General features: G+C 44.0%; 1 protein-coding gene and 1 pseudogene across 1 annotated transcript; one reads left to right on the top strand and one right to left on the bottom strand.

Annotated features, from left to right (window-relative positions):
* Window positions 1-865: 865 nt before the first annotated feature.
* Window positions 866-5299, top strand: LOC115968551 (annotated as a pseudogene).
* Window positions 5300-13005: 7706 nt separating this feature from the next.
* LOC115968549 (uncharacterized abhydrolase domain-containing protein DDB_G0269086-like) lies at window positions 13006-16378 on the bottom strand. Its single transcript, XM_031087967.1, has 3 exons — window positions 15747-16378; window positions 14114-15057; window positions 13006-14038 (listed from the first exon to the last, which is right to left on the bottom strand). Exons 2-3 carry the CDS (start codon window positions 14585-14587, stop codon window positions 13358-13360), a joined length of 1155 nt encoding a protein of 384 aa, XP_030943827.1. The 5' UTR covers window positions 14588-15057; window positions 15747-16378; the 3' UTR covers window positions 13006-13357.

The following is a 16378-nucleotide window of genomic DNA, read 5'->3' as shown; positions in this document are numbered from 1 at the left end:
TCAAATTCAATGAATCGGACAAATAATATTTGTTCCACGTTAATATATATATATATAAAAGTAGAGACCTCACGTGGGAAAACAGGAGGTTCTGCCAAGTGGCACATTATATGACATTCTTCTCATTTAGATTTCCACCTCATCTAAATTTAGCATTTATGTCAAACTATTAAGTAATGACAAATGCATTTATTTCAATATATTAATAAAATTCAAAGAATTTGTATACATTTATGATTTTACATGCTTTGAATTGATACGGATGGATTTAAAAAGTCATAGAAAATGTAGGAATAGAATTCAAAGAATTTGTATACATTTATAATTTTACATGCTTTGAATTGATACAGATGGATTTAAAAAGTCATGGAAAATGTAGGAATAGAATTCAAAGAATTTGTATACATTTATAATTTTACATGCTTTGAATTGATACGGCTGGATCTAAAAAGTCATACAAAATGTAAGAATCAAAAAAACTTTTTAATTTTCTGCATAAGACTAACTTCAGTGCAGAATTGCAAGAGACTAATTCAATGAATTGGACAAATATTATTTGTCTCCACATTTGTCCAATATAAATCCCCATTTCCATTGGACTTAAAAATTAAACTTCCATACTTTTCTCACAATATACCTACTTAAATGTTGAAAAAAAAATCAACCTTCATTAAAAGTTCCATAATAACACCAAAGATAATCTATTAAAAAAAAAAAACTGAAGGAATGCATTCTCAAATAGACTTACCAAACGTAACCAAAGTGCATGCCTCAGCTATATCTATAAATACCTAAGCACATAAACTCTTCCTCTCATGCCAGTCTTTTGAAGGATAAGAAGCATACATTATAGGCTATAGCTTTTGCTAATTGCACCATTTCAACACTAAGTTGTTCTTTCACCTCCCAAAATGTCTCACCAAATTTCCATGGCTACTGCTCAAACCCAAAATCCAGATGCTAATGTACATCGTCGCTCAGCAAATTATCGTCCAAGCTTATGGGGAGACCAGTTCCTCTCTTATTCTAATAAATCCGAGGTATATAAGTCTTCCACCTGACATCTTAGGCTACATAATAAAATTAATATTCTAATATAAATTGTGATTCATTTCATAGCCAATATTCAAATGTCATGGTCTTAAAATACATCATCTTTAAATGACAAATGATGCTTGTAAACAGTGGTAACATGTTAATTTTTTATTTCGATTTCCAATTTTAGGAGACTATTGATGACTCGGAGCAAGTCCAAGGGTTGAAGGAAGAAGTGCAAAGGATGCTGATGGCTCCCATCGATAATCTTCTAGAAAAGTTGGAGTTGATTGATGCAATCCAACGCTTAGGAGTGTCTTATCATTTTGAAGGTGAGATTGATGAAGTATTACAACAAATTCACAGGTACCATTATACGTGTGATGTCCAAGAAAGTGATGATGCTCTTTACACCATTGCACTTCATTTTCGATTACTTAGACAACAAGGTTATAACATTCTAAGTGGTAAGCACTCTTTTGGTTGGTTATTTGTTTATTTAAGAAAACTCACTCTATGTTTGGATGGAGGGAGATGCGAGAAGGGAGAAGGTGATTGGAATTTGCTAAGTTTTAATATATTCTGGCTTCCTTAAATCCTTCCCCTCTATTCTCCTCACCTCTCCTTCCATCTCTCTTCATTCCAAACATATCCTTAAACAAGCTAAAAGTTAATTTTCGTGATCAAGCATTCACTTGCATCATTATTTCATATCATCTACTAATGGCTCATGCATGTCTTGTGCTGGGTGGTAAAGTAGATATCTTCAACAAATTCAAAGACAATATGGGAAACTTCAAGGAATCACTTACTAACGATGTGAAAGGAATGTTAAGCTTTTATGAAGCTACACATATGAGGGTGCATGGAGAAGATATACTTGATATATGAAGCACTTAAGTTTACAACCACTCACCTTGAATCAATGGTAATTAATTTCAGCCCTCCTCTTGCCACACAAGTAAGCCATGCTTTAAATCGACCTATTCAAAAGTGCTTGCCAAGGGTAGAGGCTAGGCAATACTTTTCTATCTACCAAGAAAATGCTTCACATAATGAAATTCTACTAAACTTTGCAAAATTGGATTTTAACATGTTGCAAAAACAACACCAGAAGGAACTTGGCCATATCTCAAGGTAAGTTCATTAACTATATCTCACTACATTGGTGTTGTAATTAAGCTTTCATTAGACATCATTTGACCAGCCAGTTTTTGTTGAAATTGTAATTTAGGTGGTGGAAAGGTATAGATGTTGCGACAAACCTATCCTTTGCACGAGATAGGGTGGTGGAGTTATACTTCTGGATTTTGGGAGTGTACTTTGAACCCCAATACTCTCTTGCTCTGAAGATACTTACCAAAACAATTTGCATGGCATCAATCATAGATGACATTTATGATGTATATGGCACACATGAAGAACTCGAGCTCTTCACAGACGCAATTAAAAGGTTTAATGCAAGCATATAGGGTCATCTTCATCTCCATTTGAAATTGATTGATATCATGATTCAAATTAAAAATTATAAATCTAAAGATGTATCCAATACGACATCACATAAAATTTTAAATGATGGAGTACTCTATGCACTATCAAATTAAAAAAATTAAATCGCAACCACGAAATGGATTTTCTCAATTTCTATTAGAATGGAGAATATCATTTTTCAAGGTCATATGTTTACCAATAAGGATGTATCTTTACTTCTAAAAATATTAATTAAGCCCATATTAACCAATAGATGAAAAATAATGTTTTTAAAAATTGAAACACTAAAACTATTACCACATTTATAAAAGAAATTATCTTCTTTTAATGTATAACTGACTATTGGTTTTATTCATGTGAAAGTTTTAGAGTATAGAACTCATAGTGTTCCACACACAAAAGCTAGAAAATCACTTACTCTCTCTTTCTCTGTCAACAAAACAAATTTAAAATCTGCAAATTATATAAAAAATAAATAAAAATAAAATAAAATAAAATAAATCTCAAACCTCATTTTTTTGGGTACATATTGCTGGAAATTTTGCCACTCTCTCCATTTAAAGAATAAAAAGTAATTTAAGCTTCTTTGTAGCAACATTGGACCTTCTTTTTTGTTCCTTTCAGGTTTGGCTCAGCTTCAAATCTCTCTCTCTCTCTCTCTCTCTCTCTCTCTCTCTCTCTCTCTCCTTGTTTTTATAGGAGATCTTTTACTTTGTGTTTGTTTTACCCTTGGTAGTGGTAGGAGATAAAGAAAGAGACCAATGTTTTATCTTGATAAAATAATTTATTCAGTCACTCTTGTTTAGCTTAGCTTTAAGCTTTTACATAGTCCATATTTATTATGCTCTTCATCATTCACTGTTTTTGACATGGCCCATTCAACCATTCGTAGTTTTGGGCGTGATGTAGCATGAGTTTCACAGTAGTTGTTGACAAATTTAAAAATTAATTTTGTTAAAAAAATCAATTAAATATAACATTTTAAGAAAGATTAAGTGATTTAACTATATTATTAATTTAAAAATAGATGTTAGAAAAGTTGAATAAAACAATTTAATTCATAATTTTTCATCTAATTAAACAAGCAAGTAGAATAATTTTATATTAAAAAATTATTACTTAATTGATATATATATATATATATATATATATGTACACACACACTCATATATATATATATATATATATCAATTTAGTTATTGCCTTAAGCCCCAAAATACATGAAGTCGGTCCTGCCCTATTTTTAACATTTTGGGGTATAAGTCAACATTGCAAACATGATTCAAACGTTTAAATTTCAGGTGGGATATAAGTTGCATAGACCAACTCCCAAAATACATGAAGTTGTGTTATAAAGTACTCTTGGATGTTTTTGAAGAAATTGAAGAAGAGATGTGCAAGGATGGAAGACTTTACTGTGTTTACTATGCAAAAGTTGCAGTAAGACACTATTAATTCACTTGAAACCGCTCTATTTTTTTCCCATTAATTCTCATTTTATAGTTATCAATATTTTATATGTTAATGTAACTAGATGAAAAAACTTGTTCAAGCCTACTTTGAAGAAGCCGTATGGTTGAAAGAAAAATATATTCCCACAATGGAGGAATATATGAGTAATGCACTAATATCTTGTGGTTACCTCACGCTTAGCACCATATCTTTTATTGGCATGGGAGATATCGTGACCAAGGCAGCATTGGAATGGGTCATCAAGGAGCCAAAGATTGTTAGAGCAGCATCAATCATAAACAGGCTAATGGATGATATTGTTTCCAATGAGGTACATTTAGCAAATGTTATATAGCACACATATTATTAGTGGATCTTATTGAGCATTGTGACTAAAATCAAGGGACGTTAATTATTCTATATTAAAAAAAAAAAAAACTTGAGAAAAATCATTAAGTCACATTTGTGCTGCACCTTAAAATAATTAGTCTAGTCACAATTGAGTTTTTTATTATTATTATAAATTCCAGATTAACCCAATATATATGTCTAATGTGGGACTCAACACATACCTACACAACACATGATTAATATTCAATCAATTCTGGGCATCACAGTTTTAGTCCAATTAAAAGATCCTCCTACATGCAGTATGTACAAAAATTATAAAAATATATAGAGAATATACAAAGTCACTCGTAATAACTACCTTTCTTTTTTCAGTATTTTTACTTCAACAGTGTGTAAGAGACTAGTTCAATACTACAAGGGAATTAGATCCACATCTACAAATTTATGACATGGTTCAAATTTTGTTTTTGAATCTAGTAAATAATAGTGTACATATTGTTAGGTCTTAAATAACGTGGTATTAGATACACCTGTAAATTTTTACTATTTAAAGCAAGAAATTGATTCATTTTAAATAGATCCACAAATCCATTTAGGCCTAACAAAAAATGACACTCATTACATATTTTGGGAATTTATTTTTTTACAGTTTGAGCAAGAGAGAGGGCACGTTGTCTCGGGCATCGAGTGTTACATGAGGCAATATGGTGTTTCAAAGCAAGAGGTACATGACGAATTTCGAAAGCAAATCGTGAATGCATGGAAGGATATAAACAAAGAGTGTTTTAGACCTACTGAAGTGCCAGAACCTCTCCTTACACGTGTTGTCAATCTTGCACGAGTTATGGATTTACTCTACAAGGATGAAGATGCATACACACATCTTGGAGGAGTGATGGTAGAGGGTATCACCTCAATGCTTGTTGATCCAGTACCAGTTTGAAGATATTGATGCCAGTGCTCATTATGAGCACAAAATTATAACTAAGTTGGTTCCTTAAATAAAGATTTGATAAACTGTCCTACGAAGTTAATATAAAATGAATGTGTAAGTGTCTAGAGTGAAAATTTTACTTGAACTCCAAATTACTCTAAAAATTAGGAGCTCAATGTTTTTTAGAGTAAATATCGTTTCAATAGGTGATTAATGTGTGAGAATTATTTCTACATTACTTTTCTCATATGGTTCCATTTTGTAGAACTCTGCTTTGTTAATCCGCAATAATTAATATATGTTTCTTGTGCATGTGTTCTAACAATGAACAAATTATTCAATGCGACAACGCACTCTGTCTCTTCTATATATTAATATTTATCGTTTTTTTTTATTTGCAATTTTAAACTTGTTTTTATTTAGTTTATATTTGAGCTCTGAATTTCAATAAGCAATTTAGAAAAAATAAGGATTAATTCTTTTAATTGTAGATATTGAAAATCCCAAAAACCTGAGGTGATAACAAAAGAAGTTATTTTATTCACTTATTCATTATTCTAATAGCTCCTCACAAATGTAGATTTAAACTCTCTGCACCATGAGCGGCTCTAGGTACAGCCTAGGGGGTTCAAATGTACTCCATGAGCTGGGCCAAAAAATAATTTTATATATAATTTTCTAATTTGTTTTATTTGAACCCTCTTAAAATAAAATTTTGAACACCCTAGGTTTATATTTTTTTAAACCCAGCTAAAATAAACTTGAATACTATCATCTTGACAAAAAATAAAAAATAAAAAATAACTCATAACAAATCAATTTGATCTGGGCGAATAGTAAGCCTAACAACAAAAGTATATTTTTTCATCTTAAATCTTTTTTTTAAAAAAAAAAATCCATGTAGATCTTAACAAATTTGAAATAAACTTGTACGGCACCGAGATCTTAGGCCCAAACAGACCCCGGGCCCTGCCCCAATTGTACAGTACGGTGATCCCAGGCCCATACAGGCCCTGGGCCTTGTCCCGTACTAGTTTTGGCCACAGGCCCAGCCGAAAGGTCCAGTCGTCTTACGCCATTCCCGGGAATTCATAAATAACAAACAAGTGTAGGGTATTAAGTTCCAAGGTGGACTCGGTCAAACGTTCCCGGTCATGTACGTGAGTCATTCCCGGGAAAATGTGGTATGCACGGGAGACGGAGCTGCCGAGCATTATCGGTCCAGATGGAATCAAGTTCCAAGATCATAAATGCAGCACCGCCCTCTCACCTAAACATCCACTTAAATCAAATGATATTGGACCTTCAATAGCACAAACGGTGGCTGTAATCATGATCTTCCCACTAACCTAGGCTATAAATAGAAGAAAGATGGGAGAGGAAGGGGTTCAGAAACTTGGAGAGAAAAGAGTGACAGAGTGAACTTCAAACTGGGCGTTGCTTTGAGTCTCTGCCGAGAACGACCCATAGTAGGAAACCTTCAAGCCCACTACAAATAGATTGTGAGCCCATAGTAATCCAAGGCCCATAGGCCTCGTACTTGGTTCTTACAATTGGCGCCCACCGTGGGGCCCTCCTACAAAGCTGTGGTTCGACTGAGACTCAAACGAGGAGGATGTCTGAGGAGCGTGCACCAAGCGGCTCCATGGGATCTTCTCGGGGGTCAACATGGAGGGAGAGAAGGCAAAAAAGGCGGGAAGATAGGGAGCACTCAAGAAGGGAGGAAGGGTCCGGACAAGGAGAAGGATCGGCTCAGACACACTGGACGGTTTCGGACGTCTCGGCGCATCGGCGGCATGACGAAAGGGACCGAGAGCTGGAACGGTTACGCAGACTGGTAATGGACCTAGAGCTGGAAGCAAGGGTTCGGCGAGATGAAAGGAATCGCAACTCCCAGCAAAGGAAAAACCAGGGTGAGGCCTCCAGCCGGTCTAATACGCATCGGTCCCGAGACCGGTCGCGCTCCCAAGAGTCGCACCGGCAATCACGGGAACCACACAATCGGCGGAACCGCTCACGGTCGCACGGTTATGATCACCAAGGATCAGAATCACCGGAAGAACGACTACACCACAATGCCTCCATGGACGCAATGAGCCGGGCTCTACGGATGGCTGCCCGATCACCGTTTTCCGATGAAATTGAACGGGCTCCTATGCCGAGCAGATTCACACGACCACCATTCAATTCGTATGAGGGAAAGACAGACCCCGTGGAGCATGTTAGCCATTACATCCACATGATGTCGTTGCATGCGCACAACGATGCATTAATGTGTAAGGTTTTTCCCTCTAGTCTCGGTTCCACGGCGCTAAGATGGTTCAATGGTCTGCGGAAGGGCTCCATACACAGCTTTGCCGAGCTGATTCAGGAATTCGGCAGCAGGTTCGTGACATGTAGCCGGGTGCAACAGCCGGTTGACGCACTACTTTCCATGAAGATGAGGGTTGGGGAAACCCTTCGGAGTTATGCCAACCGATACTGGGAACTCTATAACGAGATCGGTGGAGGAAACGAGAAAATTGCGGCAAGCACCTTCAGAATGGGACTCCCTGAGGATTCTGAATTACGGGAGTCACTGACGAGAAGACCCCCCGAGGACATGAGGCAACTGATGAGACGCATAGAGGAGTACAAACGCCTGGAAGATGACCGGTTGCAAAGCAGGGGGAAAGCTCCTTTAGTAGGGAGATCTCGGCAAAACGTTTTGCCGGCAAAACCGAAACGAGACTTCAGAATGCAGGAACCAGAGGGGCAGATCGACGGGGTCAATGTGGTGTTTAAAGAGCCAGTGCACAAGATCCTGGAACGGATCAAAGACGAGCCATTCTTCAGGTGGCCGAACAAAATGGGGGGCGACCCATCTCGGAGGAACCAAAACTTATACTGCACCTATCACAGAGACAAGGGGCACACGACTGAACAGTGCCGGGTATTAAAAGATCATCTCGGACAGCTAGCAAGGGCCGGGTACTTAAAAGAGTTTGTAACAGATTCCGTTAACCGAGAAACCGGGCAGGGATCCCAACAGAAAAGGAATCCCCTTCCACCACCCCTGGGGGTAATCGAAGTCATCCATGCCGCACCAAGAAGGGCAGCAGCGGCTAAAAGGATACTGACTGTAGCCTGCGCGGAAGGAGAATCATCCAAGAAGAAGAAAAAAGATGGACGGCCGACCATCTCGTTCGGAGAAGATGATTTCGAGGGGACGGTCCAACCCCACGACGATGCTTTGGTGGTGACAGCCCGGATAGGCGGATTCCTGGTGAAGAGGGTAATGATTGATCAAGGAAGCGGAGCCGACGTCATGTACCCGGATCTCTTTGAAGGGCTAGGGTTAAAGAGCCAGGATTTGGCGAAGTATGACACGCCGTTGGTCTCGTTTGATGGGAGGGTTGTAATTCCCGAGGGGCAGATCTCTCTCCCAGTAAACATGGAAGGCAAGACAGTTATGGTTACATTTATAGTGGTCCGATCATTCGCACCGTACACCGCAATCCTGGGAAGGCCGTGGATTCACGCAATGGGGGCTGTCCCGTCCACCCTTCACGTAAAAGTGAAATTTCCTACCGAGAATGGAGTTGCCGTGGTGAGGGGGAATCAACAGGTGGCGAGGCAGTGCCTCGTCGCCGCGGTCCGGAGGGAGAACGAACAGCTCGGTCAAACCGAGGAGAACGAGAAAGAAAGTTCATAGCAATTACAGAAACCCCAGGGGGAAGCTGGGGCGGACGTTGCCGAGGAGGTGCTGAAGGTAAGGATTCTCCCAGATGCTGACAAGTATTTCCAGATAGGTACAAGCATGAACGACCGGGAAAGGGTAGATATGTTGCTGTTCTTATTGCAAAACGTGGACGTTTTTGCGTGGAGCCCGTATGAAGTGCCCGGCGTAGATCCCGAGTTCATTGTCCACAGACTCAACGTGGATCCATTATTCCCCCCAAAGAAGCAGAAACCGAGAAGAGCGTCGAGGGAACACGTCGAGGCAGTAAACCTGGAGGTACAGCGGCTGAAGGATGCCGGAGCCATAAAGGAGATATTCTTCCCGAAGTGGTTGGCAAACACTGTCGTGGTGAAGAAGAAGAACGGGAAATGGAGAGTTTGTGTGGATTTCACAGACTTGAACAAGGCATGTCCCAAGGACCCATTCCCGATGCCCAAGATCGACCAGCTAGTAGATGCAACGTACGGGCATCCGAGGATGAGCTTCCTGGATGCCTTCCAGGGCTACCACCAAATTGCCTTGGCGCCCGAAGACCGAGAAAAGACTGCGTTTATCTCCCCGAATGCAAATTATCACTACGAGGTCATGCCGTTCGGATTAAAGAACGCCGGGGCTACGTATCAGAGAATGATGACGAGAATGTTCCGAGAAAAAATTGGATGCACGGTTGAAGTTTATATCGATGATATGGTGGTGAAAAGCAGAATTGAGTCGCAGCACACCGAAGATCTCCGGGGAGTGTTTGAGATATTACGTCGGTATAAATTGCGCTTGAATGCCGAAAAGTGCACTTTCGGAGTGGGGGCTGGTAAGTTCCTGGGGTATCTGATCTCTACTCGGGGTATAGAAGCTAACCCCGACCAGATAGAAGCCGTAAACCGCCTCAAACCACCAAGCAATCCCAAATAGGTGCAAGTGCTCACTGGAATGCTAGCGGCCCTGAACAGATTCATCTCCAAGTCTGCCGACCGTTGCCGGCCTTTTTATCAGCTTCTGAAAAAGTGGAAGGGGTTTCGATGGGACGAGAGCTGCGATGAAGCCTTTCGAGAGCTAAAGGAATATTTGGCAAAGGCGCCGAGGTTGACGGCCCCGGATCCCGGAGAGGATCTGTTTATGTATCTCGCTGTCACCGACCATGCTGTAAGTGCTGTGTTGCTAAGGGACCGGGGAGTGCAGATGCCGGTGTATTACGTGAGCAAAACCTTGGTCGATGCCGAGACAAGGTACTTGCCTCTCGAGAAGTTAGTTTTGGCTCTGGTGCACGCCACGAGAAAGTTGCCACATTACTTCCAGGCACACACAGTGTTCGTCCTCACCGAGTATCCGTTGCAGTCACTATTGAAGAGATCAGACTTCACAGGGCGGATTGCCAAGTGGGGGACTCGGTTGGGATCGTTCGACATAAGATACCGGCCTAGAAGCTCGGTGAAGGGACAGGTTCTGGCTGACTTCATCGCAGAGTTTACACCCAAGGATGAAGGCAAGATAATCTGTAGTACGGAGATTCGCCCATGGAGGTTATTTGTGGACGGTGCATCGAATGCTATGGGGGCCGGGGCTGGTATTGTCATTGTCACCCCGGAGGGTATACGACTGGAACACTCCCTCAGACTGGGGTTCAAAGCCTCGAACAACGAAGCCGAATACGAAGCCATGTTGGCCGGATTAAGGGCAGTATTACATATGGGCGCAAAGGACATAGAGATCTACTCTGATTCTCGACTGGTGGTTTATCAGATCACTGGGGACTTCGAAGCCCGGGACCCCAGAATGAAAGCTTATCTCGGCGCGGCAAAGCAGATTATCGGTCAGTTTGGAACGGTAAAGATATCCCAGGTAGCCCGGTCACAAAACAAGCACGCTGACTCTCTTGCCACGTTAGCCTCATCGGCTACCGAGGATACGCCAAGGCTCATCACGGTAGAACTTGTAAAGGAGCCAAGCATCCAGGTGAAGAATGTTCCCGACCAAGCCGGAGTAGAGATTGCGCAGGTGGCAGTAGCTGGTCCAAGTTGGATGAGCCCGATCATAGACTTCCTTGCCGAGGATAAAGTTCCGGAGAATGAGGCCGAGGCCAACAAGGTTCGGCGAATGGCTCCCAGATACTGGCTGTCTTCAGACCGGAAATTGTACCGAAGATCCTTTGCAGGCCCTTACCTCTTGTGCCTACATCCAGACAGGGTCAAAGAGCTTCTGACCGAGCTGCATGAGGGAGTGTGCGGCGGGCATGCCGGGGGACGATCTTTGGCACACCGAGCAATGACACAGGGGTTTTGGTGGCCACAGATGCAGAAGGATGCCGCCGAATACGTACGAAGTTGCGAACAATGTCAAAAGCACGCCCCAATGATCCATCAACCTGCAGGACAGCTAAATCCTGTCAGCAGCCCGTGGCCATTTGCACAGTGGGGGCTTGACATCCTTGGGCCTTTCCCCCGGGCAACGGGGAACCGCCGTTTTGTATTGGTGGCTGTAGATTACTTCACAAAGTGGGCTGAAGCAGAGGCCTTGGCTAATATCCGGGATTCTGACGTGAAAAAATTTGTATGGAAAAACATAGTTACACGGTTTGGGGTGCCGAATTCGCTAGTATCAGACAATGGGCTGCAGTTCGACAGCAATGCTTTCCGGAGCTTTTGTAGTAAGCTTGGCATCAAAAACAAGTATTCAACCCCGGCATACCCACAAAGCAACGGCCAAGCTGAAGCGGTAAACAAGACTATCTTGAACGGGCTCAAAAGAAGGTTGGACGGAGCAAAGGGAAGATGGGCGGAAGAGTTACCCAGTGTATTATGGGCGTACCGCACGACCCCTAGGAGATCCACGGGTGAAACCCCGTTCTCCCTGACTTACGGCTCGGAAGCAGTCATACCAACCGAGGTGAGCTTATGCAGTGCACGGGTCGCCGGGTTTGACCCCGTACAGAACGCCGACCTGATGATGGAGCATTTGGATTGGCTAGAAGAATGCAGGGAGGCTGCGACCATACGTCTTGCCGAGTATCAACAGAAGCTGGCCCAAAGGTACAACCGAAATGTAAAGAGCAGGGAGTTCATTGCCGGGGAACTAGTATTAAGAAGGGTAGTGGGGAACATGCGGGACTTGACTGCAGGGAAGCTCGCTCAGAGTTGGGAAGGACCATACAGAGTCACAGCTATTGCGGGTGCAGGGGCCTACTACTTGGAAGACCTTGATGAGAGGCCACTCCCCCGACCATGGAACGCCAACAACTTGAAGAAGTTCTACGCATAATCATCGGTGTAAGCCATTACTTGTATCCTATTGAAATTAAGAGCATGATGAATCCTTTTGTACAAGCTATTTATCATTCCTTAGCCGTGCGCCGGAAGAATCACCATCAAATCTAAAGACAGAAGCCTGACTCTCGGCTCGATCAAAATCGCCGAGCAGGTGGAAACCTACAAATAATAATCTAAGGACAGAAACCTGATCCTCGGTTCGATCACTATCGCCGAGCAGGTGGAAACCTACAGATAATAATCTAAGGACAGAAACCTGATCCTCGGTTCGATCACTATCGCCGAGCAGGTGGAAACCTACAAATAATAATCCAAGGACAGAAACCTGATCCTCGGTTCGATCACTATCGCCGAGCAGGTGGAAACCTACAGATAATAATCTAAGGACAGAAACCTGATCCTCGGTTCGATCACTATCGCCGAGCAGGTGGAAACCTACAAATAATAATCTAAGGACAGAAACCTGATCCTCGGTTCGATCACTATCGCCAAGCAGGTGGAAACCTACAGATAATAATCTAAGGACAGAAACCTGATCCTCGGTTCGATCACTATCGCCGAGCAGGTGGAAACCTACAGATAATAATCTAAGGACAGAAACCTGATCCTCGGTTCGATCACTATCGCCGAGCAGGCGGAAACCTACAGAATTCTCTAAGGACAGAAACCTGATCCTCGGATCGATCACTATCGCCGAGCAGGTGGAAACCTACAAATAATTCTCTAAGTACAAAAACCTGGCCCTCGGCTCGATTCCCGGTTCAGCCAAAGCCTAACCCGACCTTTTTTTTTTCAAATACTAAGTCAAAAAGCGCTCTCAAAATACGCTAAGCGCCGCGTAAAAGGTTCTCGGGGGGTACCATTACATTAAGCAGCCATAGCACTGGCGTGGTTCAAGCAAAAACACGAACAGAGATAATTTCATTCGACAAATTCAAACGGAAAAAGAAAACGGACTTCTAATTAAAGTAGAGCAATTGTTCGGTCACCACATCCCGGTGACATAGGCAAATAAAACCAACGAGATAAAACAAATGTTCGGTCACCGCATCTCGGTGACGTGAGCAAGTAAAACCAATAAAATAAAAATGAACAAGCAAAATAAAAGCAAAATTAGCGGGGAGGTTGGTTCGGCGGTATCACTTCCTGCTGGCCGGCCAAAGAAAAAGGCGGGGCCTCACCGAGAAGCTCCTGCACAGTCGGGATACTGGTGGCTTCCATTTCCTCAGGCTCAGCGTGAGCATCGATTTGCTCAACCAGCTCCCTCATACTGGCTGTCTCTTCCTCGTCAATCGCCACCGGGGTACCCTGAGCAGCAGGGGCGGGGCTCGGGAATGGGATTTGGCCGGGGTCTCTCAGATGCGAATCCTCAGGAACACCCATTGCCTGAAGGGCGGCAAACCACCCGGCCTCAAAGCCCATATTCCTAGCCCGAGCAACCACCGGCTCTACAGAGTTTTCGGCATCAGCAAAGCCGACATCATACCATTTCTGCTCCGCGGCTGCCAAGCCTGCCCTAAGGTCAGCTATCTCCTCGGCATTGGAGGTGTTTAGGCTGATGGCTTGGGCTAGCTTAAGCTCCGTCTCATTCTGCTGGGTTAGGAGCTCTGCACACCTTTTCTCGGCCAGGGACCGGTTCTTCTCGGCAGCTGCAGCCTTCTTCTCAGCAGACTCGGCGGCCTTCAGTTTTTCCTTAGCCGTTTTCACCGCCGCCTCGCGCGCCTCCTTCTCGCGCTCGCTCTCCTCAGCAAGCTCCCGTGCCCGAGCAGCCACAATGTGGGCCATTTGGGCAGCCTAGCAAGGACAAAAGTTAGAAAAAAGGCAAAAGGAAACCTGTATGAAGAACTAGAAAGACAAAAAAAAAATTACCGCAATGGCGTGCCACTCTAACCGGCGCCCTACCGACTCCTCGGATCCATCCTCGAAAGCATGCACATCCTCGGGAAGTTGGAGAGCTTCGGCCAAAGATTGGGCAATACGGCCGCCCTCGCCTTTATCCCACATCCGAATGCAGGCGGTTGACGGCAATGGTTTGCCGTCCAGAAGGATCTTCGGCTCCCACGCAGGAGCCACTTGGGAGGAGGACGCGCCCCCCGTGCCGGCTTCAGTCGGCGGCTCACGGATAACAATGCCACCTGTTGGACGGGGAGGAGTCTGGGCAGCGACCTCGACCGGGCAAGTGGAAGGTTGATCGGTGACCTTTTGCTTCTTCCGGGCACGTCCGGCCTGCGATGGGGGTGAAGGCTGCGGCACTTGACCCCGGCCCTCGGGAGGAGGGGGCTGATTGGATTGTCGGGCACCGGGCACAAACCGTTCTACCGACAGCACTTTTCTAGATACCATCTTTCCCTTAGGCCGGGCAGCTCTGGCTAAAAGGGCAGCCGCTTCTATCACTTGTTGTTGGTTCACGGCAGCAGGATTCTCGGGGATTGGCTGCTCTTGCGCTTGGTCTTGCTGTACGGCTTCGTGGGCTAACTCCCTGAGGCGCCGGGATGCTTTTTCCGCGGATTCGTCTCTCAAAGGGGCTAGCTCGTCTGCGCAAGTAAGCCGCCGGCCAAATTCCCTCGCTTCCCCGGTTGTAAGACTCGGCGGTAAAAAGTTCACGTACCGAACGTCTATATACGACAGCAGGGGGCTGTCAACTATCAGTGCCTGCTTGAACGGCTGCCAAGTAGAATAAACCGGATCCACACCGAGAATCAAATGCGAAGCCCGGAGTTGCCCGTCCCAATGCACGTATATCTCAGAGCGGAGGACGAAGTTTAAGTCTTTGGCGTGGACGACTCTGAGGTCCTGCACAAACACTTTGCCGTCTGCAAAAGATCAAATGACGCATTAGTCTCTAATCATAAAAATTCTTTTTACCGAGAGGAAGAAAATGAGAGGCGAAGGAAAGCAGTTATATGAAGGGGATGGAACGAACCCACTTCACGCGGCTTAAGGGGGCAAGGAAACTCCCCGGCAAACCAATTGCCGCTCACCCTAACGAACTCATTGGCGGAGTTCCTGTTCGAATCAGGTAGGCATGATATCAGCCGTACCCGTGCATCCCTTGTCTTTAGGTAATAACCGGTGGCTTTGCTCCCACAGAGCCTATACATTTGGTTAATGTCATGGTGGTCTAACTGTAAGTTAAAGGTGTGGTTCAACTTACTGACACAACTAACTACCCGGTAAAAGTTGGGGGGAAGTTGGTCCGGGCAAAGCCCGTAGTAAGTGAGTGTGTTTATTAAGAGGGGATCCACGGGGAACCTGACCCCACCTTCTAGAATGGACATCAAAGGAAAGAAAGCTATACCATGCCCTCGGTGGAGTTCAATATCGCTCTCATGGCAGTAGGCCACATCCACGTCATTGGGAATGTTAAATTTACTCCTAAAGGTGGCCAAAGCAGCCGGGGACTCTAGGAGGTAAGAGTAACCCATCTATAACGCCTAAAAATACAAAAGTAAACTCAAAGAAATGAAAGTTGAAAGGAAAAGGAAGGGGAAGAAAAACTTACTTTGGGTTCTAAGGAGGAAAAGAACACTGGGTAAGCAAGCGCACGGAAATGTGGTCGGCAGAGAAAAAAGAAAGCTCTAAAGATTGGCAGAGGAAAAATGGGATGCTGTTCAGAGGGAGGTTATTTATAGAGGAAAGAAAAATGAGTGGAGGAAGAAGAAGCGTCTGAATCAAGCATTAAATGGGCGCGGTCTACGAGCAGTCCAACGAACGCCAAGCACAACCAATCCGCACGTCGCTTCGGTTCTCGAACCGTCAGGCAATAATGACGACTGCGCCTGGCGCCGCGAAACGGCGCGTCTTTTGAGATAAGTATTAAATGAGAGATGACGGTCAGAAGTCCCAGGCTAAAATACTCCCGAGGTCAAAAGGTCCCATGCTGCTCCTTGATTCTTCTCGATGACCGAGTATGAATCAAGGGGGGGCTATTGTACGGCACCGAGATCTTAGGCCCAAACAGACCCCGGGCCCTGCCCCAATTGTACAGTACGGTGATCCCAGGCCCATACAGGCCCTGGGCCTTGTCCCGTACTAGTTTTGGCCACAGGCCCAGCCGAAAGGTCCAGTCGTCCTACGCCATTCCCGGGAATTCATAAATAACAAACAAGTGTAGGGTATTAAGTTCCAAGGTGG

The sequence above is a fragment of the Quercus lobata genome, chromosome 11, assembly GCF_001633185.2.
Source record: "Quercus lobata isolate SW786 chromosome 11, ValleyOak3.0 Primary Assembly, whole genome shotgun sequence".
NCBI lineage: Eukaryota > Viridiplantae > Streptophyta > Magnoliopsida > Fagales > Fagaceae > Quercus > Quercus lobata.
Note: the sequence above shows the minus strand (reverse complement) of the source record. Positions and strands in the feature narration are given on the sequence as shown.